A 25,946-nucleotide genomic window follows, 5' to 3' on the forward strand; every position below is an offset into this window, starting at 1 on the left:
TTGGTTTCTTGACTTTGAAAGCAGCTTGCTTTCTTCGTGGATTCTCACTAATCGATCCCAAAAGCTATGGCATGCTGCCCTGGGAAGTTTTCTGATCTTAAAATTCAGGAATTAATATTCTGCGGAGCTTGGAACACAAAGCCAGCTGTCAGCTGTTTGCTCCAGATGTTCTGTTCTTTTCTTTTCCTTTGCAGCACCATCCATGTGCTGGGCTGATTTTTATTTTTTTTTGTACTTTAGAAACATTGAAACCTAGAATATGATAGCAGATAAGGACCGTAAAGCGCATCCAGTCGTCCCGATTTCCTTCCTGCTGCACTGCTATAGTTCTCAGTTGATCCCTGGCTTTCTCCTTACTTTTTCACAGTTAGGGATCCTCTGTGCTCGTCCCAGGCTGCCTCAAATTCCGTACCCTCTTGGCCTCCACCATCTCAGCTGAGAGGCTGTTTATGTAGCCACCACGCTTTCTGAAGAGAAATATTTTTAAAATGTTGTTCTTGAGTCTACCATGTTTTTTATTTTTTAAATTTATTTTAATATTGCTCTGGAATTTCTGTTCTTTTTCCAGGTTTTTTCTTGAGATAAAAATCATCCGAGTTTCTAGCTTTCTGGTGCATTTCCTTTTTGGGCTTTTCTGCCTGAAGGTTGCAGGATACCTGAGGGGATGAGGCATGCTTGTGGCTTTCAGTTAGACCTTTCATTCAGCCACACTTTTCCCTTCAGCGCTTATGGAGTGTGGGAAAGCTAGTGTTAATTTTTTCCCTACCCCTCTTTGAGAGAAGGGGGTCGGGATATGCATTTGTATTGCAATTGCTTGATTGCATTTGCTGTTGATTGCTCTTGTTTTGGGATGATGATGACGACACATTCTTATTTTCATGAGTGCCTTTTGTGGAATAGGAGCAGGATGTAAGAACTCAATGTAATGTAATGTAATATTGTATGAAATTTTCTATCCTCTGTGTGTGTGTTGGTGCTGAAACAGTGATGGTAAGGAACACAACAGAGAGATGTCGTCTGTGGTAACTGACCAGCGGGAGAAGCCATTGAATCACACAGTCTCAACTGAGAATGCGTGACTTCTTATTAGAATGCTTTTGCCCATTAGGGACTTGCTAGAGGTTTTATTTTGCTTCTTTTCAATGTGCTTTGAAATATAAGGGTATGCATATGCTTTACTGGAGCAGAAGTGTTTGGGTACCGTTTTAGACTCTCAGTACAACCGCACCTCCATGTTAGCTATGGCACTAACATCATCCCATTTGAGAGTCATCCGAATTATCTGGATGGTCTTCACCTTTCCCTCACTTTCATTGTGCACCTCAATCAACTGCAGCATAAAGTTGAAGCATGCGAAAATTCACTTGGATGAGGCATCATTTTACTCTACTTACACATTTGTTCTGGCACTTGAATAGTCTCCAAGCAAATATTGCATCCAGTTCTGATGCAGAAGCACCTATACTTACAGGGCAGATGGGGCACTTAACAGCAGCATGTGGGTTGTATCCACTGAACACACAAACAGCTTCCAGTTAGCACCATCTTTGCCCTGATAGTTTTTAATCTACTCAGGTATTTAAATTAGAGAAATGAATGCATATTTGTTGTGAACAGCAATGCCACCTCCTCATATGTTGTACTGAGCTTGATCCTATTTGCCATTTACATCAACTCAATCAGTTGGATTCCCTGGGCAGACAGTTCCTTCAATACCCACACTCTCTCAATACTTCCTTTCATTACTTGTGGTGTCCTGCTTCTTCCCAGATGTCTAGGCTGTGCACTTATGGCAAGTGTGATGGGAATGTGAGGAGTGCAGGCTTAAGAGCTTTATTGCTAGATCACCCAACTCCAACCTTGATAGATTCCTTAGATTCCATCTTAACCAACTCCAAACTGGGCATGGTCGCATCCAAGCCAACATATTTCAAATGGGCCTGTCTAACACCTTCACCTGTGAAGGTGATTCTCCTTCATAGACCACAATCTCATAATGCTTCATTAATTTGAGCTTTCCTTAATGCAATAGCTTATTGATGGTGTCTTGAGGTTACTTTTGCTGTTTCTGCATCAGCGCACAGTGTTTAGATGTCTCTAAAGTGCTTCAACATTTCTTAAGTAGGAAGCCATGCTTTAGTGCTTCAGTACTAGGATTTCTCTGGAACCTCAGATACCTAGAAGCTTTTGTGGCTTGGAAACATTTAACTGCCTTAAGATGACCTCAGTGTCTCAAGGGAACTTTGGCATGTTGGTGTGCCTTTTCCTGCCTTGAAGCAGCAGTAGAAAGGATGAAAAATGCAAGCCAGGGTTTAGTGGGGATTTTACATTTTGTAATGTATTATTATTTTATGATGCATGTATTGATTTTAGTGTGTTTTATATGATTTGTTTGTAAGGTGTTTAATCAAATTTAGATAAATAAATCTCTGCTGGTTGAGTTTCTTGGGCTTCTCATTTCAAACATGCCTTTACTCTGTATTATTTTGGGAGTGCCTTGGACCCTTACATAGTAATATAGTACTGTCAGCAGAAAAAGACCAAATGGTCCATCCAGTCTGCCCAGCTAGCTTCCCATGACATCAACTGCCACTCTGTGCAGGTTACCCCCATGTGTCTGTTAAGGGTAGTAACTGCCATTCTCCCAGGACAGGCAGGATGGTAGTCCTCACAGATGGGTGACATCATCAGATGGAGCCTGGCATGGAATCCTTTTGTTTCTAGAAACTTTGGCACATTGAGCATGCCCAGCAGCCACTAACCCCGCAGCCACATGGGGTCAGCCTTCAGTCTCCTTTTTTTCCGCGGTGCTGTTGCCTCGTGGTTTGTGGAGCTCTCATTTTTCCCTCAAAGAAGAATTTCACTGTTTTTTTTTTTTCTTCAGTTTTTTTCCCCATCTCACGGTCCCCCGTCACAAATCGATTCCTCCGGCATTCGGTAGGTACTTTTTTGAGTTGTTGCGGTCGATTCCCGAGTGTCTACCTCCCAGTAGCCGCTGGGCACTGACCACGCGCCACCTTTTTTCAATAGCAACCGGTTTTAGAAAGTTTGTCCGCAGACTATGTCCATCACGGACCCACACAACATTTGCATCCAGTGTCTGAGGCCTTCCCACTATGTCTGTCTGTGACCCAGCTGTGCTCAGATGACCCCCAAAGGCCACCACCTGGACAAGATTGAGCACTTGTTTTGGTTCCGAGTCACTGGGATTGATCTGACTTGGGACCTTCGCCTTTGGTGCCCTGCTGCGATGAACAAGGAGCAGGCAATCACCCCTCACCTGCATTGGGACAATCAAAGGCTTCTGGATCATCTTCCTCAGTGCCGGAGGACTGGGCCGAGCACCGTGGGAAGCATCAACACCGGCACAGACTGTCTTCACCATCCGGAGTCAGCACCAACACCAGAAGGACATCAGCCTCTGCTGAGCCCCCTCCGAAGAGGCCCCGAAGGGAGGAGGCGCTGTCCTTCTCCAAGCCTGGGAGCCCAGGGCGTTTCACCGATTTCGGTGTTTGCCACCAAGCCCCTGCGGACTCCCGTGGATGCTCTTGTGTCACCCAGTGTGCCGCCTCCTCCTGGGTTGGTGTTCACTGCACTCACGTTTGGAGAGGTGTTTGACCACATGGTTCAACAGGCAGTGCTAAATGCCCTCCAGGGTCTCCAGCAGCCACTGACGCCGGCCCCCATATCGGCACCGGAACCTGCGCCCTCCATGTTGGCACCTTTGCTGGAAAGGCTGGACATGCTTCTTGGTGCCTTACTGACACGGCCTGTACCGGCGGGACCCTGGTGCCCAGTCCACCACTGGTTCTTCTCCCCCCCACCTCCCATCGCAATCCTGATTCTGGGCTTCTCGGAGGAGGAACATACGACTCCAGACCCACCTCCACGGGCAGTGCCGCTGGTGCCATATCCCATTCCCGGACTCTCGGGCCTCCTGGTTCCCTACTGTCCATAACAGGTCCCAGTGCCCTCGATGCCAGCGCAACCGCTGTCTGTTCCCCCTCGCTGACCATCGGTGACTGCGCCCCATGGTTTGGGTTTTGGCCTTCCTCCTCAACCCAGACAGTTTAGTGGTGAGGAGGAGACCCCTTATGACCCATGGGGAGATGCCTCCTCTGAGCATTCCTCCGAGGCCTCTGAAGATCTTCTGTCGGAGCCTTCTCCCCCAGATGAGAGACTGTGCTTGCCTCCTAAGGACTTATCTTTCATGAGCTTTGTGCAGGCGAGCCAGTTGCCTCACCTGTCAGTGGTAGTAGAATCAGCCCAGAAAAAGGCCAAGAAAGCCCACCCTCACTCCTCCGCCCCTCCAGGGAAGGACCATAGAGCCTTAGACGCTCTAGGCCGGAAAGTTTTCCAAGGGGCCATGCTCATCTCCAGAATAGCGGCATACCAGTTGTACAACCGAAACCCCTGGAAACAGGTCCAGGAGTTTGCTGAGGGCCTTCCACAACCGTTCCAGGAGGGCCTGGAATCCATTGTCTAAAAAGGATTTGAGACTGGTAAGCATGAAGTGAGGGCAGCCTACGATGTCTTTGAGACGGCGGCAAGGGTTTCAGTGGCGGGCATTAGTGCTCGACGATGGGCCTGGCTAAAAGCCTCCGACCTCCATCCAGAGTTCCAAGACAAACTGGCTGACCTCCCCTGAACAGGAGAGAACCTGTTTGGGGACAAAATCAGGGACTCGGTGGCCCAGCTCAAAGATCACCATGAAACCCTGTGCCAGTTATCTACTACCACCTCTGGCCCCTCTTCGGCGACCTGCAGGGTGCCACGTAGAGATTCTAGGAAGCCATTTTACAGGCAGCGGAGATATTACCCTCCGGCCTCACACACTCGACCGGCTTGGGCTGCCCCAAAAGGCCACCCCAGCCAACAGCCGGTACCTCGGGCTTAGCCTAACCCTGCGGCTGGCTTTTGACTGGCACAGAGAGAGCAGCAGCCTAACCCCAGTGCCCGCACCATCCGACCCACATGTGGTGGGCCGACTCTGCCTATTCGCAAAAAGCTGGTTCCCCCCCCCCCCCCCCATTACCACCAACTGACGGGTGTTATCCATCGTAGCACAGGGTTACCGCCTGAACCTTCTCACTGTTCCCCCAGACTCTCCCTCCCTTTCTGGCGTGGAGCCTTGTGGAACACGCAACAACTCCCAAGTTAGAACTCTCAGTCCTGCTATGGTCCAGAACCATAGAACCGGTCCCCCAGGCTCATCGCAGCTGGGGGATCTACTCCAGGTATTTTCTCATTCCAAAAAAACAGGCGGCCTCCGTCCCATCCTCGACCTCCATGCCTTAAACAAGTTCCTCTGGAGAGAGCAGTTCAAAATGGTATCCTTGGGTACCTTACTCCTGCTTCTTCATCAAGGGGGACTGGCTTTGCTCTTTCGATCTACAAGACGCCTACTCACACCGCCATCTTTCCGCCTCATCAGAAATATCTGCACTTCGTGGTAGACCAGCAGCATTTCCAGTACAGGGTTCTTCCCTTTGGGCTCACCTCCACACCCCGGGTCTTCACAAAGTGCCTGGCAGTGGTGGGAGCACATTTGAGCCGGAAGGGGGTGCATGTGTTCCCATATCTGGACAATTGGCTTATCAGGAGTTCTTCGAGGGAAGGAGCCCTTCAGTTTCTGAACGTAACAGCGAGGCTCCTCCAGTCACTGGGGTTCCTCATCAATTTCCCGATATCCCAACTAACATTGTTCCAGCGGCTCAGTTTCATAGGGGCGGATCTGGACACCCCGGTGGCCAAGGCGTTCCTTCCCAGTGATCGCATAGCCACCCTGCTGGGTTAGCCAGGTCCATTCGTCACTGGCAGACAGCCTCAACCCGCTGGCTCTTGAAGTTGCTGGATCACAAATTGTCGTCGGTACACGTCATCCCAATGGCCAGCCTGGCCATGAGGGTTACGCAGTGGACTCTGCAGTCTCAGTGGCACCAAGCCTTTCAAGAACTCTCTACACTGGTCCGGATAACTGAAGCACTTCAGCTCTCCCTCGCCTGGTGGGTGCAGGAATCCAACCTGAGCAAGGGACTTCCCTTTCAGTCCCCAGCTGCTTAAGTGATCCTGACCACAGATGCCTCCAACCTAGGCTGCGGGGCCCATGCCAATGGCCTCTGCACGCAAGGGGTGTGGTCGAAGCCCGAGGCGAGATGCCAGATAAACTTCCTGGAACTCCAAGCGATGCGGTATGAGCTCTACGTGTTCCAGGACTGCCTGTCCAATAGGATGGTCTTGATTCAGGCGAACAACCAAGTGGCCGTGTGGTACATGAACAAACAAGGGGGCATAGGCTCTTGGCTCCTCTGCCAAGAGGCAGTGCAGATTTGGGCCTGGGCCCTGACACGTTCCATGCTCCTGCACGTGATCTACCTGGCAGGGACGGAGAATGTGGTGTCGGACCGCATCAGTCGGACATTCCACCCCCACGAGTGGTCCCTGAACCCCTATGTGGTGGAAAAGATCTTCCGCTGGTGGGGTCAGCTAGACATGGATCTCTTCGTGTCCTCGCAGAACCACAAGATGAATCGCTTCTGCTCTCTGCGCAGGGAGGGAAAGGGGCCAGCCATGGATGCCTTCAACCGCTCCTGGAGTGCGGGTTTCCTTTATGCATACCCTCCGTTCTGCTCATAGGCAAGACTCTCGTGAAGCTACAACAGGACAGAGGCTCCATGATCCTCATAACCCTGAAATGGCCTCAGCAGGTCTGGTTTCTGATCCTCCGCGACCTGTCGGTCCAGAAGCCCATCCGCCTGGGCACCTTGCCCGACCTCATCACACAGGATCAGGGCAGACTGCACCACCCAAACTTCCGGTCGTTGGCCCTCTGGCCTGGATGTTGAAAGGCTAGTGCTTCAGTCCCTCAACCTTTCGGACAATGTGTCATAAGTCCTGGTAGCTTCGCGTAAGCCTTTCACGTGGAAGCCCTACCAAGCAAAGTGGAGGAGGTTCTTGTCCTGGTGTGCAGAACAGGATCTTGACCCTTTCACTTGCCCCACCCCTAGACTTTGGACTACCTCTCGGAGTCTGGATTACAGACTACTTCAGTCCCGGTGCTACCAGTGCCTACCACCGTGGAGCGGACAACACTCCGATCTTGATGCAGCCCTTAGTGGGGCGCTTCATGAGAAGCTTCAACTGAAGCCTCCACTACGTCATCCGGTTGTGGCCTGGGGTCTCAACATAGTGCTTGTGTGGCTCATGCGGCCTCTGTTTGAGCCCCTGCGCTCCTGCGAGTTGAAGCACCTCACCTGGAAGGTCATCTTCCTAGTGGCAGTTACTTCTGCTCACAGACAGGCCGATTCAGTACAGTGTGCTCCGACAGAGTGCACTGTTAACCCACGATTGACCGTGCGTTTTCGAAGCGCTAACTTTACCCCTTATTCAGTAAGGGATAACAGTGTGTCGAAAATGCGCGGCCCACCCCCCGAAACTAATAGCGCCTGCAACATGCAAATGCATGTTGATTGCCCTATTAGTTATTCCTGCGCGATTCAGTAAGTAAAATGTTACTTTCAGAAAAGGTAGGTGTTAATTTTTGCCGGCACCGGGAAAGTGTACAGAAAAAAGTAAAAACTGCTTTTCTGTACATGGCGATATTAAGTCTGAGGTCCCAAAAGTAAAAAAAAAACCCAAAAAAACTGAAAATTTAAAAAAAAAAATAAAAATTTTTTTAAATCAGCTCGTGTGTTGAAAACCGGATGCTCAATTTTGCCGGCGTCTGATTTCCGAACCCGGGGCTGTCAGCGGGTTTGAGAACGGCGCCAGCAAAATTGAGCGTCGGCTGTCAAACCCGCTGACAGCCGCCACTTCTGTCAAAAAGGAGGTGCTAGGGATGCGCGAGTGTCCCTAGCGCCTCCTTTTACCACGGGCCCTAATTAGCATAATTTTATTTACTGTATCGGGCGCACAGGAGAATGGCTTGTGCACGTGCCGGAAGAGCGGGCGCTCGCCCGCTCTCCCGCGACTTTTACTGTATCGGCCTGAGAGTCAGTGAGCTGTAGGCCCTAGTGACCTATCCTCCCTGTGCGAGGTTCTTCCATGACGGAGTAGTGTTGCGCACTCATCCTAAGTTCCTGCCTATGGTGGTGACTGACTTCCACCTGAATCAGTCCATCGTGTTGCCCACCTTTTTCCCCAAGGCCACAAGCTCACCCAGGTAAGCGGGCTCTGCACATCTTGGACTGCAAGCGTGCTCTCACTTTTTATTTAGAGCGCACCGTAGCCCACAGGCAGTCCACCCAACTCTGTCTCCTTTTGATAAGAATAGACTTGGAGTTGTGGTGGGCAAACAGACCCTATCCAATTGGTTGGCGGACTGTATCGCTTTCTGTTATGAGCAAGCGGGCCTTCCACTCAGAGGTTGAGTGAAAGCGAACTCAGTGAGGGCCATGGCAGCATCAGTAGCCCACTTCTGAGCAGTCCCTATTGCTGAAATCTGCATAGCCGTGATGTGGAGTTCCCTCCACTCCTTCGCAGCCCATTACTGTCTGGACAAGGATGGCAGACGGGACAGCGTCTTTGGCCAGTCTGTCCTCTGTAACCTATTTCCAGTGTAAGAACTCAACTCTCCCTACCTAGGGCCTAGTAGGAGGTTCAGACTGCCCCCTGTTGTTGCCAACAACACCCTTGTTGTGCCTGCTGCATGATATTGGGTGTCTATTGGCCCTATATGTTCTGGGAGCAGCCTGCTGCTTGATATTCACCCATTTGTCAGGACTACCATCCTGCTTGTCCTGGGAGAAAGCCAAGGTGTTAGTTTTTAGGAAATCCACCTGCCACCCCGCAGAGTTGGGTTCATCTGTGTTTTGTTGTTTTATTTTTTCGCTCGTTCTTTTCTGCTTTGATACGAGACTGAAGGGGGACCCCATGTGACTGCAAAGTTAGTGGCATGCTGGGCATGCTCAGTGTGACAAAAGTATTCTGTGCCGAGCTCCATCTGATGATGTCGCCCATCTGTGAGGACTAACATCCTGCTGTCCTGGGAGATCACCTGTTACAGGTAAGCAAGTCTGCTCTCTGTGCAGGTTACCCCCAAGCCTTATGTTAAGGATAGTAATACTTACAAGCAAAACCAAGCAACTGTCAAACCCATAACAAAATTACTGCAACATTTTTGCCTGGTGAGCAGCCTTCCTGATAATTCAGATAATGCTGTTTGAATGTTTTTTCGCTTTTGGACTTGACTATATAAGCTTTATTCCCAGTGTCAATGTATCAGTACCCTAGACTGTAAAAGTCGGGGCCCAGCGTTAGCTGGCTTCAGAACCCAATCACTTTTTTACCCACCCCGCCATCAAAGTGGAGAGCAATATTGCAGTTGTGTCAAAATCATCAAGGCTAACTGGTTAAGGGTAGTAATCCCCCCATGCCTTCTGTTAAGGGTACTAACTGCTGCTCTGGGCAGGTTACCCCCATGCATCTTTTTCTCTATTATCATCCTCAAGCCTTTAGGGATCCACAGTGTTTATCCCGTGCCCTTTTGAATTTGTTTACTGTTTTCATCCTCACCACATCTTTCCAGAAGGGCATTCCAGGCATCCACCGCCCTCTCTGAGATTTAAAAAAAAAAGTCCTGATCTTGGTTCTTAATCTTTCCCCCTGGAGTTTCATTTCGTGACCCCTAGTTGTACTGTTTCCTTTCCAGAGGAAAAGGTTCAGAGTTTGTGCATCATTAAAACCTTTCATGTATCTGAAGGTCTGTATCATATCTCCCCTGCACCTCCTCTCTTCTAGAGTTTACATATTCAGCCTCTCCTCATAAGTCTTCCGATACAGACCTCACACCATTTTGGTCGCCCTTCTCTGGACTGCCTCCATCCTGTCTCTATCATTTTAGAGATACGGGCTCCAGAACTGAACACAGTACTCCAGGTGAGGCCTCACCAAGGACCTACTTTCGTTTTCTTACTGGTTTATTCCTCTCTCTTTGCAGCCCAGCATTCTTCTAGCTTTACCTATCGCCTTGTCACACTGCCTCGCTGCCTTCAGCACATCAGACACCATCAACCTAAAGTCCCTCTCAGAGGGACATCCGTGTACATCAGTCTTTCACCCCCCATCAGATCGGTGCCTTGTACTTGCATAGTGCCCATCTGATGCTAGGCACCCAGAGCATTTGTGGTGCTAGACATGAATGCATACTTGGGCAGGACTCCAGGTTCTTATTCAGCATACAATGTTTTTGGCACATTTGATATTTCAGATATTAGGATTGTGACACTCCTTGAGTTCAGCTCTTCTACTTCAGGAACAGGCGCTATGAGCAAGATGCTCTACTTTACATTTTACCGTGTGTACTTGTGTCTCTACAGCTCACTGTTTGGGGGGTTTGGTTCCTAATGTTCGTATTCATATTTTGGTGTCCATTTCAAGTTAAACAATTGAATTCATAACATCTGTAAGAGATGACATATCCACTCTCCTCAGGAGTTCAGCACCTCATTTCATCTGAACAGCAGGTCCTGTCTGAAGTAGTGTCCCTTCATTTGGATGTGCAGCCAGGTCTGCATTCATGTTAGTACTTCTTACATTTAAACACATCTTGTATCTGTCACTTTCCGTGGTTTGGGAGATTTCCTGGTGACTCAGAAGTGACATGGCGATACCTTATGTCACACTTTATTGATGATGGAAAGGTATAATTTTGTTGGGGGGGGAGGGGGGGATGTGTTTGGCCTGGTAGTTCCTCCTTCCTCTCTCTTTTTTTTTTTTCTTCCGGCTCAATCAGAACCAGTGCTGGGATTCTGGCGCCATGAGCCTTCATTCACAAGTACCCGAGGATTTTTCCCGTATTTTAAGACTCGCCCTCCTAGTCCGGTGATTGCAGTAATAGTCCTGAGGCTGGGGGCCATGCATCAGAACTGCTTCTGGAATCCTGCATCATGGGCTCTAAATCCAGCCACAATTTTGTCATCCTTAATGTTGATCATGGCTCCCTCCCCCCCTCTGCAGATTGAACTGAGGACATTCAACATGGTACCGCATGGCATTAGCCACTGGGCTGGATCTTTTAGTGGTAGTTTTAAGAATCCCTTTGCTTTTTCTGGCATCCTTTTGCAGGGAACCAACAAAAAAAAAAAAAAATGCTGCAGTTCCTAAACTTCCAAGACCGTACAGCTTCTGTCTTCAGATGGAAATTGAAATCTTTAGCGGACGTGATGATTTTGTAGTTTGTCTCCAAAAAGACTCATTTGCCATTTGCAAAGCATCCTGACCCTTTGGCGGTGGCATGATTTGTGAACTTTCAGGTTCTCTGAGCTGGTTAGTATTTGCAGCAGGTTAATCATTGATTATTGTGTTCTTTCCTGTTTGTTCTCAGCAGCCATGGATGAGGCACTGAATGTTCCGTCTTTAGTACTGCAGTCAACCCAAATCACCAGCTCTGAGAAATGCTCAAAGCACTTTTTGTTTCTGAACCCTGGTTAACTTCTAGACTTCTTGGCTTAAGTGAAATCACCTTGGATTTACCTGTCTTGCTAGTATATAATTTGAACCGTTTTTGAAAGATTTAAGGATTCTAGCAAGCCTTGCCTCTGCATCACATGAGTTTTAGTGTAGTGCTTAATTCATTATCTGAGTAGTCTTCCTTTGTTAGTAAAATGCTTTGATTCACACACTAATGTTGCTTTCAGTTGCTGTTTGATCATGTTTTATTCTGCCGTATAGGATTTGTTGGGCTATATCTATATAGTTATACTTCTTTTTTTCTGGGTTTATTTATATTCTGCTTTTTGGCATTTCAAAGCAGATTACATTCAGGTAACTGTAAGTATTAACCTATCGCCAGAGGGACTTACAGTCTAAGGGCCTGATTCGTCAAGGCATTTTCCCATAGACACAGAATGGAAGAAATGCCTTAGTGAATCAGGCCCTATTGTAGCTGAGGCAACGGAGGGGAGAGTGATTGTCCAAAATCATAAGGAGCAGCAGTGGGATTTGAACCCACTGCTGCTCCACTCCACTGTAGTATATGTTGGAATTGCACTGTTTTGTGGTTTGTTTGTTTTTTTGTTTGTTTGGGGTTTTTTTTAAATTACTTTGTTATATTTTTACTTTTAGTGCCCTGACAAGTTTTAAATACTCTTTATCTTCACATCTGGATTTGGTTAAGATCCATATATTTTCTCTATATCTGTTTGCCCCTTGCTGGTTCACACAGGCATTCTTTTTCCGATCTCATAATCAGATACAGTGGGCCCTTGAGTTACGAACTCAATTGGTTCCAGAGGGCTGGTTGTAACTCGTTGGTTGTAAGTCAAGACTATTTTTTCCATAGGAAATAATGGAAATACCCATAATGCGTTCCAAAACTCCCAAAAGCACCTCTTACCTAACCATTTCTATAATTAAAAAAAATGGTTGTATAATGTCTGTAATTACCAGAAACACCAATAATTTCCTAGTGTACTCACCAAAAAGTTATAAAATGTGCCTAGCCTACCAGAAAGAACAATTTCACTCCTCCACCAGTTCCTTTACATATCTGCATATGGACTCTCTACCTGGGTAACATCAAGCTAGGTTGAGAGAACATTGCACAAATCTCATCTTTGGGTGAGTTTCCTCACTCCGAGGGTCATTAAATCTTCTCAAGAGTGCACTGTTCTGTTCGTACGCCACACTGTGCATGTCAAAGTGGCCCCTAACCCCTACACCTCCACTCGAGTAACTAGGTGGGCCTCATATAGGGGTATAAATACCTACCTAGTATGAGGACATTATGGCTAGTCGCTCTCTCGCTCTCGTTCTCTCTCTCTCGCGCTCTCTCAAAACCAGAATTTTGGACGTAACTCAAGACCGGAAAAGTTGGTCGTAACTCAAGGGCCCACTGTATTCATAAACATACTGGGTCGCCTTCCCTCATTAACTTTTGTCTTAAGTCCTTACCCTCTGACAGTGTTTCTCCAGTATTGTTGTTTAGCCGTTGACTCCATCATTGGGATCTCAAGGTCCTGATAAACCTTCTGTTTCCCCTTGACAGGATTCTTTTACCTGGTAAAAATTCTTCTCCAGCACTCTCTTCATTGGAAATGTGTTATGATCCTAAGTACTTGTTTCTTCAATCTTCTGTTGCTTGATATTCTTTACCTTTATGTCAGGATTCGTTTGCATGCCTCAGTTTCTGTGATTCTATTTTGAACACAGGAGTGTTGCTCCTTTTTTTTTTTTTTTTAATTATTATAAGGAAGTTGTTTCCATATTGTTTCTTCACATACCATGATCGAGGAGGAGGAAGCTAGGCTATTCCAGCTGTCACTAGAGCAATGGGCTGAGTGCAAAGGAAGGCAGAGTTCAAATCCCACTGACACACCTTGTGACCCTGGGCAAGTCACCTTATCTCTCATTACCTTAGGTACCCACTTTGATAGTAAGCTCTTTGGGGCAGGAATTTATCACCATTGTACTGCCCTGCATACATCCAGTAGCACTATAAAAATGAGTATGTATGTACTGTATATGCATAGTGACGCCCGCCTGTGGGATTTAAAGTGACCAGATTCCGAAGGGGCCATGGTATATTGCTTCCTTCTGAAGTCTGGCACTGTGATGGTCAGCTTATAGGGGGAAGATAGGGTGTAGTTGCAGAAAATTCCACGGTAGCTGAGGCTGAAAGGACCATCCTATCTCAGCACGGATCCTTACCTCGCCATAAACGGCAGTGAGTAATGTTGGAGCAGATTCCAATTGGGCTAGAATCTATGGCCTGGAAGAAGGTGACGTGAGCTAAGCCCAAGAACTAGGAAGTTTGTCTCTAAGAATGACTTTCTCTGGTGAAGGTTTGCCATAGAACTGAACTGTGCTTTGGAACCTGCATTAGGGAAGGTCCCAGGGTACCATGCTGTCTCAGAGCAAAGGTTAGCATGGCGCCTCTGGCCCTCCTTCATCCTATCTGCTGGAATTGGTAGTTACAAGGAAGGGCGTGCACCGGGAAGGATGGGTGACCAGATCATGCAGGAATAAAGAGTAGTGAGCCAGGTTAGCCACCCCTTTTATTTTTTCTGAGGTGTGGGGCACAAGGGATGAACGGGAGATTCTACTGATGACCGAAAGTGGTTCCTGAGCTGGGGAAGCAATTGCTTGAGCAGCAAGATGTAACATACTCACCTTGCCTGGGAGGTGAAACTGGGCTCAAGAGCGATAGGCAGGTAGCAGTGGCCTCGCCAGCTATCAGCTCTGGGTAGCGGTGTTCATATGTGGAACCTGGCAGCTGTGGGTTGCTAGTTGGTGGTGGAGGTTCACATCTGTCCCTAGCTTCAAGCAGCATATGATGAATCCCCCCCGAGCCCCAACCAGATTGGGAGAGGCAGTAGTTGCAGATTGTGGGTTCCTACAAGTTGCTGGACCCCAAGTAGGATAGCTGTAAGGGGCTCCTTTTGAAACGTATTTATTTATTTAAAGCATTTGTTGCCCACCCTTCCTACGTTTCAGGGCAGGTAACAAATGCCACGCTAACAAGGGTATTGCTGTGTGCTGGCACTGTTTTCGTTCACTGGATCTTGCTCTGGAATAGAATTCTCTATGTTAATTTTCAAATAAAGTTGCAGCCTATTTAATTTCACATCACTGTATTTGGATGAGGGAAGGGGGATACTCCACCTGCCAGTTACAATTGATTATTGAAAGAGACTACACAAGAGTTGTGAGGGTTTATTTTTGTGTTTGTTTTTTAATGCTTGGCTCAGTGCGTAGATTTGTAAAGTCATGACTACACAAGTTTTTAATAAAAATGTTCAGAACCCTTATTTTTTTACAGGTTTCTGATTCGATATGATGATAAATTGTATCACATGAGTAGGAAAGCCATTATTTTGTATTTCCTGTTAAGGAACTTAATAAGCTTGCTAAAATGGAAATGTATTGGTTTATCTGTGAATGACATGGTTATATTAAAAAAAAAAAAAGGGCTTTGGACAGATGGGAATTTGTATGCAAGGTGCTGAAAATGAAAATCCAAACCTAACAACCAGTTTTTGTGTAGCAGCATGCAACATTGCACAATCTTATCATTTTATGAATTGAAAGGCTACACAATACTTCATTGAAGAAACAGGGAAATTATTTGTTTCATTTCTGATATGAAGTTTGCCTAAAACAAACAAGTGTATATTGATTTATTAGACATCCTTCAGTTGCATCTCCCATGAAAAATGCGTAAGCTTTTGGAAAGATTCCAGTAATTGTATTGGTAAGAAGATATGTTCATGGATTCGCACAGCTCACCTCCACTCCTTGGGGAGTTACTTGATCTAGTTTAGAAAGACAGTTGTAACGAATGCCGTGAGAAGAGCTGAATTCTAATCCTTGGTTCAGCAGGTGAGCAGTCATGTAATCTGCCAGTACGAAGCCATGAAGGAACAATTACAGGATCCTATGGTCAAATTCTCTCCAGAATGTCTTGGGGCTGATTGAGCTGCACATATCCATCCCTTCTAGATCTTTGTTAATATAAACTGCCTGCTAGACCAAGACTTTTTTTGTGAATAGAGCAACAAAAGAAAACAAATCTTCTTTCAAAAAAGCCAACTCCAGGGCCAGCCCGATGGCTCAGATGGGAAGTGCTGTTACACTGTCATGTGGAAGGGTCCCCGGGATGGTTCGCTCCCTGAAGTCAGGTCTTCCACTTCTTGGATCAGCTGAGGGATACCATGGAGGCAGCATTCACAGCCCCTGGTTGGGAGGGAGTTGTGGTCATTGCTTAAGGATAACCCAGTGACTGGATTCAAGGCCCATGGTTTTAGGGGTCTTGAAGAAGCACTGATGGATGTTCCCCAGACCAGGATTCAGGGCCCAAGGTTTTAGGGTTCCAGAAGGAGCTCTGATGAATGTCCCTGCAGTGCCGAGACTAGGTAGGCTGGGAGAGAGGGGGTATATAAAATAAGGCAAAAATCCATGGGCAACTATGAATGAAGGTTCACGCCACATCCCAGCCCTGGGAGGAGGAGGAAACTGCCAAGTTAAACAGAAAACAGACTTGAGAATATTCCTTTCCTTTTAAAGGCAAAGTGTATATGTGGTGGGGAGAGGGATTTGTGACCTGAATGGAGAGAGGGGCATTGTAAAAAGATTTTAATATGAAACTGATCTTTGTTTTTGGGGGGGGTTTTTCTCTCAGGTGATCTTCCTTGATGATTGTGTATCTTCGTTCATACAAATCAGGGGCTCCGTTCCATTGTTTTGGGAGCAGCCAGGCTTGCAAGTAAGTTATAGTTGATCATATAATAGTAAATGTTGTATTGCACCTTCAACCCTCAAAATACCACCTGCACGCATTCAGAGTGCTGGTATTCAACTACGTTCGTAGCCTGTGTTATCCCTGCATCCACCAGTGCCCTGCCAGGATGCCGCTCTGTGAAATAAATCTGGCAGGAAGGCTGGCCTAAGTGTGGGACCATGAGCTGGTGTGCCCTCACGTACCCAGTAACAGCACCATCCCGTCCTTTTGCCAGTTTCCGATTTGTAAAGGAAACTGGCACCGGAGTGGAGTGAGGTGGATGAGGCTTGCCGTGCTGGCTCAGGTTTGCACCAGTTCCTACCTCTGCAGGGTTTACCACCCTGAACATTCGTGCCAGGGCACTAATCAGCTGAGTGGAGGAGAGAGGAGGGGAGTGGGTGTGCCAAAACACTAATGATTCACAAATCTCTAAATGTAAATCTTGTTCCCCCTAATGCATTTGATTAACTCTCAAATACTCTTCCTTCTTCTGTCCAGACCATATTACCTGGTGGTAGCTGCGACAGCAGAACCTTCTCCACTGCCTCATAGGGCTCGTGTGACTTGGTCTGTGAATTCTACTTCTCTTTGCATTCAGCATTTGCAAGCCCAAAAGCTAAAATTTCTGGGCCATTTTACAATTCGACTTCCAAGCTGTCTGTGTATTGGGCAGTTTTCATAATACGCTGTTAGGCTGCCCTTTAATTATGTGCATTTCATTCTGCTTTTGATATTGATTGGCCTTTCTTATGTAGGAATTGCATTTTGCTATATTTTATACTCCAATGCTAGTGCCTTATGTTTACTCCAATCCAATTTAATTAATTGGCTCTAGTTTGGTTTCCATGGGAATGAGAGGCTCCTGTACTGAAGAAAACACTGTTGCTGTGCATCTGGGCATCCTTTATTTGCCTAGAGAGCAACCCACATTTGAAGATGTTAAAAAGCTTTAGGCGTCATGAAATGAAAGAAAGTATTTTAAGGATCTAAACAAAAAAACAATATATTCTCCTCCATTTTTTTTATTTTTATTTTTTTTAATAATTGGCAATTTTTATTGGAGAGCAAATAATACAAACTACCGACCCAAAACATAGGTCAGATCTACAGGATAAACATAATGGGCCGGATTTTAAAAGCTCTATGTGCATAAATCGCCTTACGCACGCCAGGCCTATTTTATAAAGGCCGGGCAAAGTGCGTAAAGCCCCAGGATGTGTCTAAGTCCCGGGGCTTTACTAAAGGGGTGGGGCAGGGCCAGAAGCCTCCGACACAGCGGCCATTTGCTGCTGTGCCGGGGATCGCGCGAGCAACTTACTTCAGCCCCAGGGGAAAGGAAGGTGGGGTGGGGGGTAGGGAACAAGGGAAGGCAGCGCAGCTCGGTACGCCAAGGTGCATAATTGTGCACCCCCTTGCGCGCGCCAACTCCCAATTTTATAACATACGCGCACCTGCGCTCGCATAGAAACATAGAAATGACGGCAGAAGAAGACCAAACAGCCCATCTAGTCTGCCCAGCAAGCTACGCACTTTATCCATTTTTTTTCCCCTTTTTTTCTCTCCCACCTGTTACTATTGGCTTCCAGTACCCTCCAACCCTAATCAATTAGGGGTAGCAACCACTGTAACAAGCAGGCCACACCCTTACCCCATACTCTTACCCACCCCTGTTTTTATTTTATTTTATTTTTTTTTTGAGATAGCAGCCCTCCATCCTTCCGCTCTGTGAAGGTGGAACGCCAACTACTGGCCACTGGCATCCCGCTCCGTGAATGCCTCTGCGGCTACTGCCGCTCCGTGCAGTGTTTGAATGCCTCCTCTTTATTCACACCCTCTAGACTTGATGGATCCACAGTGTTTATCCCATGCCCCTTTGAAGTCCCCTCCCTCCCATGTTATAAAATCGGGCATGTATGCACGCCGGGTAGCGTGCGCACATGTACGCCCGCGCACAGGTCTTAAAATCTACCCCAATGCAAACAACATCAGCTCACACAATGCAAAAACTTACATGAAAGCCTCAGATTTTTTTTTCTTACTCTCCGTATCCCATCTCCCCTCCCTCCCAACCTCCCCCCCCCCCACATAAAGAACCCCTTTTTAAACGGCACATAATGAGAACATCTGCATAAAAAGTATAAACTTTTCATCCATTCTCCTGAACATGCCATACTGGGTCAGACCAAGGGTCCATCAAGCCCAGCATTCTGTTTCCAACAGTGGCCAATCCAGGCCATAAGAACCTGGCAAGTACCCAAAAACTAAGTCTATTCCATGTTACTGTTGCCAGTAATAGCAGTGGCTATTCTCTAAGTGAACTTAATAGCAGGTAATGGACTTCTCCTCCAAGAACTTATCCAATCCTTTTTTAAACACCACTATACTAACTGCACTAACCACATCCTCTGGCAACAAATTCCAGAGTTTAATTGTGTGTTAAGTGAAAAAGAACTTTCACCAATTGGTCTTAAATGTGTGACTTGATAACTTCATGGAGTGCCCCCTAGTCCTCCTATTATCTGAAAGAGTAAATAACCGATTCACATTTATTCGTTCTAGACCTCTCATGATTTTAAACTCCTCTATCCCTGTACATACCCAGATCAGTCCAGACAGTGGGTTGAGCCTCCTGTCCAGCAGAGGGAGACAGAGAAAAACCAAAAAGGTATCCTATATCAGGACAGTGCTCACCCTGCGTCCCTTCAGTATTTCTCTGTCTCCCAGCAGAGGCAGGCAGTTGAACCTGCGGTTCCCTAGCTTTCTCTGCTTTCCACAGTGTGGTAATTTCTTTCTTTCTCCTTCTGATTGTTTCTACAATCACCAGGGGGGCACCAGGAGTCATCCGGTTGCCATGGAAGCCAGCAAGCTGCTAGCCTGGGCGGAGCGCCATCTGGAACGGCTAGCAGCCTCCCACATTGTGGGGAAGGAGAACACTCAAGCTGACTTACTGAGTCGTCAGGATCTAGATCCCGGAGAGTGGGAGTGGTCCGAAGAGACGATGGATTTGATCGTGCACAAGTGGGGAGTCCCTCACTTAGACCTGATGACTACTCTGAGCAATGCAAAGGTCCCCAGATTCTTCTGGCGCAGAAGGGAGCACTGCTCAGAAGGAGTGGATGCACTGGTCCTACCCTGGCCTCATGATGTCCTCCTTTACGTTCCCACCTTGGCCTCTGGTAGGAAAAGTACTCGGAAGAATAGAACTCCACAGGGGGCCGGTCGTCCTCGTGGCACCGGAGTGGCCTCTGAGACCGTGGTTCGCAGATCTGGTGAACTTCGCTACAGATGGTCCTCTCCACCTCAGCCATCTGCCAAACCTATTCCGACAGGGTCCAGTATTTTTCAATCAGGCAAGATCGCTTTTGTCTAATGGCCTGACTTTTGAGCAGCGGCGACTAAGGAAGAAGGGTTATAAGGAGGAGGTTATATCCACTCCTTTGCGGGCCCATAAGATTTCTACCTCTCTGGCTTATATTTGGGTATGGAGAGTGTTTGAGACTATGTGCGCTGAGTTCGGAGTTCCGGCGCGTAAGGCTTCGGTGTCCCAGTTTCTCTCCTTCTTGCAGAATGGTCTCTTCAAAGGTTTGCCTTTCAATTCCTTGCGGGTGCAGGTTTTGGCGCTCTGTTCCCTCCTTGGGCGGGTCGATGGTTATGCTTTGGCGACCCATCCGGATGTCATTTGGTTCTTCAGGGGGGCTAAGCACTTGAACCTGCATGCCCGGGCTACTTGTCCGTCATGGAGCCTTAACTTGGTTCTCTGCGTTCTTTGCGAGGCGCCCTTCGAACCCCTTCGTCGAGCCATACTTAAGGATCTGACCCTTAAGACTGTCTTTCTGGTCTCTATTTCCTCAGCCAGGAGAGTGTCCGAGCTCCAAGCCCTGTTTTGTAGGGAGCCTTTCCTTCGCTTTTCTGATTCAGATGTTTCCCTCCAAACAGTCCCATCCTCCTGCCAAAGGTTGTGTTCTCCTTTCATGTAAATCAGTTAGTGGAGCTCTCTGCTTTTTCTCAAGAGGACATTGCGAACACACGTGGCACGGATCTACGGCGCCTTGATGTGAAGAGGGTCCTACTGCAATATTTGCAGGTGAATGATTTTCGAGTCTCTGATCATTTTTGTCTTATGGAGCGGGCCGAGTAAGGGGAATAAGGCTTCTAAAGCTACTATCGCTCGCTGGCTAAAAGAGGCGATTGCGTCGGCGTATATTTGTCAGGGCCGGTCGATTCCGGAGGGCTTAAAAGCTCACTCTTTATGTTCTCAGGCTACCTCTTGGGTGGAGAGTTGGTCAGTCTTGCCACAAGAAATCTGCAGAGCAGCTACTTGAAAATCCCTACATAACTTTGCGCGTCCTTATCGCCTCGATGTTCAGGCGCCAGTCTTTGGCTCTTTCGGCAGCAGGTACTTCGAGCGGGACTGTCTCGGCCCCACCCTGTTTAGGGAAGCTTTGGTACATCCCACTGTCTGGTCTGATCCGGGTATGTACAGGGAAAGGAAAATTGGTTCTTACCTGCTCATTTTCGTTCCTGTAGTACCACGGATAGGTCCAGACTCCCGCCCTGAATACATCTACATTGCTACATCTGCTCGGAGTTTTTCTTTCACGGGTTCTTTTGGGATTCTCTACTTCCTATTTGAGCTTTAAGACACTGGAAGTTCATCCGAATTGTAAGGCACCGGAGGTATCTGCTATATATATATTGATAGCTGTGTAAGAGCATTTTTCATACATGTTTGAATTTCTTGTTTCATTTTGCTAGTTACAGTTTACTTGCTTGATCTTATCCTGGTTCTCTATGCTATTTTGGCTGCGTTGATATAGATTATACTGAAGGGACTCAGAGTGAGCACTGTCCTGATATAGGATGCCTTTTCAGTTTTTCTCTGTCTCCCTCTGCTGGACAGGAGGCTCAACCCACTGTCTGGACTGATCCGTGGTACTACAGAAACGAAAATTAGCAGGTAAGAACCAATTTTCCTATCATATCCCACCTCAGCCGTCTCTTCTCCAAGCTGAACAGCCCTAACCTCTTTAGTCTTTCTTCATAGGGAAGCTGTTCCATCCCCTTTATTATTTTGGTCTCCCTTCTCTGTACTTTCTCCATTGCAACCATATCTTTTTTGAGATGCGGTGACCAGAATTCTTTTTTTTTTTAATTTATTGAATTTTCATAATTTCAAATACAATTGAAACTATAGTATTATAGAAAACAGGAAGCAAAATAATAAACACAGTTTTACAATGTAATTCAGAAGAAGTAACAGTATGTAGCATATCTTCCATATTATAAGCATATGGGGAGACCCTGAAGAAACAAAGTGGTAATTAAGAAGAACTTCAAAATGCAAAATTACTGACACACAATTATGCAGATTTACATTAAGCCTTCACTTCTAGATCCTATCTGGAGTGAGAGTCTAGGTATAAATGTAGTTGTTCTATTTCTGTAAATATATACTTATTATTATGATAAACCAAGATACAACGGCATGGATATCTCAAGTAAAACTTAGCTCCTCTTGTCACAATTTCATTTCTCATAGCCAAAAAGGCTTTTCTTTTCTCTTGAATTCTTTTAGTAATATCCGGAAAAACTCTAATTTGAAAGCCATAGAATAACTCGGACTGCTTTTTAAATGATCTCCTTAAGACTTCATCTCTATCTGACATTTGAAGAAAAGTCACAAAAACTGTTGCCCTCTCTTCAATTCTTGCTTCGAGAGATTTCTCTAAGAACTCTTAAGTTGTCTGAGGAAATATCTTTATCCATCATCTCTTCTTGAGATATTCTCTCTTTACCTTTTCTTCCAGGAATATAATACAGTCTCAACACCATAGGTACTGTTATTTCTGCATATGCCAAGATGTTAATGAAATAACTCTTAATTAGATCTTTTAATGGCATCCATTTTGTTTTTGGGAAGTTCAATATTCTTAGGTTATTTCTCCGAAACTGATTTTCCAGAAAATCTAACTTCCTATTAGCATATGATTCAGATTTTATAAGATTAACCTGTACCTCTTTTATATCTTTAATGTCTTTTTCCACATTTACCAAAGAAGTTTCAATCGCTTGAACTTTTATTTCCAATGAATTAGATTTCTCCATATTCTGCTTCACAGCATTTGTTAAGTCTATTATGGCCATATTCATTGTAGTCAAAGACTTCCATATTTCTTCAAACGTTATCTTCTCAGATACTCTTAATGGATATTTCAACACTACGTGAATTCCTTTTTTCTCACCTCCATTGTCCAGAAGACCTTCCTTGCCTTGCTCGTCTCGCCTCATTTCAGCCTCTCCTCCCTTGGAGCCTGAGTTCTCAAGGCTCACCGAAGCAGGCATGGATTCCATGCCTCTTCTCTGGGGGTCCTCCGATTTTCTTGAGGGCTGAATCGGCGAGTCCTCCAGCAGTTGTTCTGTCCCCCCTTCCATCGGGGGTTTGTAAGGGAAGGAAGGAGTTGTCGGCTCGCCGGGGCTAAGAGATATTTCATCGACCAGGGCGTGTGGCATCCACTCACTGCCATCTATGCCAGCGGCCCCACTCACCGGCTCATTCCGCATACCACGGAAAGCTTCCTCGATCCGCGTTTGACGGTAAGACATTTCAGGCGTTGAGGTCGAAACCTCTCTAATCCTTGCCTTGCGTTTGGTATGCGGCATGAAAAATAGTAGAAAGTCTCCAAAGGAAATTTTTAGGCAAGGTAAGAAGCAAGAATGCGGAGCTAGGTCGCTGCCGTGTTCACCGTGTGGCGGCCAGTGACCAGAATTGTACACAGTATTCCAGGTGCGGTCTCACCATGGAGTGATACAGAGGCATTATGACATTTTCCATTTTATTCACCTTTCCCTTCCTAAAAATTCCTGTTTGCTTTTTTGACTGCTGCAGCACACTGAGCTGACAATTTCAATGTATTATCCACTGTGACGCCTAGATCTCTTTCCTGGGTAGTATCTCCTAATATGGAACCTAACATTGTGTAACTATAGCATGGGTTATTTTTCCCTATATGCATCACCTTTCACTTATCCACATTAAATTTCATCTGCCATTTGGATGCCCATTTTTCCAGTCTCACAAGCCCCTTCTACAATTTATCACAATTTGCTTGTGATTTAACTACTCTGAATAATTTTGTATCATTTGCAAATTTGATTCTCACTCATTGTATTCCTTTCCAGATCATTTATAAATATATTGAAAAGTAAGGGTCCCAATACAGATCCCTGAGGCACTCCACTGCCCACTCCCTTCCACTGAGAAAATTGTCCAATTACTCCTACTATCTGTTTCCTGTCTTTTAACCAGTTTGTAATCCACGAAAGGACATCGCCACCTATCCCATGACTTTTTACTTTTCTTACAAGCCTCTCATGAGGAACTTTGTCAAATGCCTTCTGAAAATCCAAATACACTAAATCCACTGGTTCACCTTTATCTATATGTTTATTAACCCCTTCAAAAAAGTGAAGCAGATTTGTGAGGCAAGACTTACCTTGGGTATATCCATATTGACTGTGTTCCAGTAAACCTCATCTTTCTATATGTTCTGTGATTTTGATCTTTAGAACACGTTCCATTATTTTTCCTGGTACTGAAGCCAGGCTAACTGGTCTGTAGTTTCCCGGATGGCCCCTGAAGCCTTTTGTAAATATTGGGGTTACATTAGCCACCCTCCAGTCTTCAGGTACAATGGATGATTTTAATGATAGGTTACAAATTTTTACTAATATGTCTGAAATGTCATTTTTAGTTCCTTCAGAATCCTGGGGTGTATACCATCCGGTCCAGGTGATTTACTACTCTTCAGTTTGTCAGTCAGGCCTACCACATCTTCTAGGTTTACCGTGATTTGATTCAGTCCAAAAGGAGTGAAGGAGCATCTGAATCAGTCCAAAAGGAGTGAAGGAGCAACTGAAACATTACCCATGAAAACCTTCACCGGAACGGGTATCTCCCCAGCATCCTCTTCAGTAAACACCGAAGCAAAGAAATCATTTAATCTTTCCGCGATGGCCTTATCTTCTCTAAGTGCCCCTTTAACCCCTCGATCGTCTAACGGTCCAGCTGACTCCCTCGCAGGCTTTCTGCTTCAGATATATTTTTAAACGTTTTTACTGTGAGTAAATTCAAATTCTCTCTTATCCTGTCTTATCAAAGTCTTACATTTAACTTGCCAACGCTTATGCTTTATCCTATTTTCTTCTGTAGGTTCCTTCCAATTTTCTGAATGAAGATCTGGAGTTCCACCAAGAATTACACATCATTCATTCACATTTCCTCGACCCCCCCCCCCCCCCCCCCCCAATCACACACTCCCCAACACCAACTAACGATTGTTCTTCCTTGTGATGTAGAGAGATCCCAGACCTTTTCAAACTGTTATAAAGTGTCATTCCTTTTGGCCGTGAGTGTCCCCCCATAAAAACCACTGTCAAGTCAGGAACAAATCTGAGTCGGGGGGGCGCAGTCTCCTCCTTCCTCTACCAGTATGCAGGTTTCCCATCATGCCACTGGTACTATTTGTAACATTAACCTATGGGATTAGATGTCTCCCTGCTGTGATGGGAGATTTAAGCGAGAGAACTTTGGATCCTGTATATTTTGTGGACTGTTTTTTTCTTCAAAAGTACAGTTTGTACAGGATAGAACAATAAGGTTAATTTTTTTTTATTTTTTTTTGGTGCTTTAAGCTATGCCTCCGCAATTCCATTGAAGCTCTGGGTGTGACCGACTTGGAATAGTGTCACAGATTACTTCACATACAAGCAACTGCGGGGATGGCAAAATAATCTTGTTTTTGTGATGTTCTCTTAAATTTTGATGGAATGCATAAACATACAGCAGCAGCACCAAATCAGACTCTCAGCAAACACTAGCAACAGCTGAAGTTCTTTGTTGCTTTCAGTTTATAGACCATTTAAGTTGATTATTCTTATAGAAAAACTGGCCTTAGTATGATCATCATGTCTGTCTGTCTGTCGCTTCCAGCATCACTCAGAGTTTTGCCATAGGTGGACCCCTGACTCTCACTTTTCACATGCCCTCCATGTCCCTTGACACTTAGAATCCCTTCTGCTTTTCATTTCCTCGAGGGAAGCAGTTCAGTTCACCTGAAATTCAGAGAAGGTTGGGATGTCATCGGGCATTTTGAAAGCCACCCTGTAATTGGTTAGTGCCTGAAGAAAGAATTGAGGCAAAATGAAATGTTTGCATGTATCCTGGATTCCTCCGAGACTTTTTGGCAGAGAGAAGCAGAATCCACACGATGACAGTTTACAGGTGACACTAGGGTCAAGTCAACGTAAATCATAAGGGGTTCCCATGTATAGTCCTTTGTTATATGGAGACCAGTTATTCAAGATGCCTAACCTTTCTATTTAAAAATCTTCCTGGACTCAGCTTCTAAACTTAGGAACATTTAGTCACAAGGCTCTTAATTTTATGTTCCTGGAAAAAAAGGGCCAAGGGCAGGAAGGGGGAACTGAAGGTAGGAGCTTGGCCCTGATTTCTAAGCCCCTAGAATCCTAACTTGGATGGCCAAGTCTACGTGGAGTTCAAGCAGGCTTCAGTCTACCTGCCTGCCATTTCCCCTCGCACCCACATGCCAGCATCCCCCTCTGCACACAGCTCGCTTAAAAATGTTTGGGGTGGGAGGAGAGGGCTAATGGTCTCTCCCCTTCTCCCCAAACACCTCTCTCACATGCAGTACTAACACCCCCACTCTCTTCC

The 25,946-nt window shown here is 46.1% G+C and overlaps 1 protein-coding gene across 9 annotated transcripts in view; it reads left to right on the top strand.

Annotated features, from left to right (window-relative positions):
• Positions 1-25,946, top strand: part of SYNJ1 (synaptojanin 1) — a 222,428-nt gene that overhangs the window by 36,055 nt on the left and 160,427 nt on the right. For all 9 annotated transcript variants that reach the window (XR_003857030.1, XM_029603578.1, XM_029603579.1 and 6 more), the window contains exon 6: positions 16,118-16,201. Coding sequence is in view for 8 of the 9 variants with exons in the window: in XM_029603578.1 (XP_029459438.1) it covers positions 16,118-16,201 (84 nt within the window). In the remaining variant the exon portion in view is untranslated. The remainder of the gene's footprint in view (positions 1-16,117; positions 16,202-25,946) is intronic.

Source organism: Rhinatrema bivittatum, chromosome 5, assembly GCF_901001135.1.
Source record: "Rhinatrema bivittatum chromosome 5, aRhiBiv1.1, whole genome shotgun sequence".
In the NCBI taxonomy this organism is placed as follows: Eukaryota; Metazoa; Chordata; class Amphibia; order Gymnophiona; family Rhinatrematidae; genus Rhinatrema; species Rhinatrema bivittatum.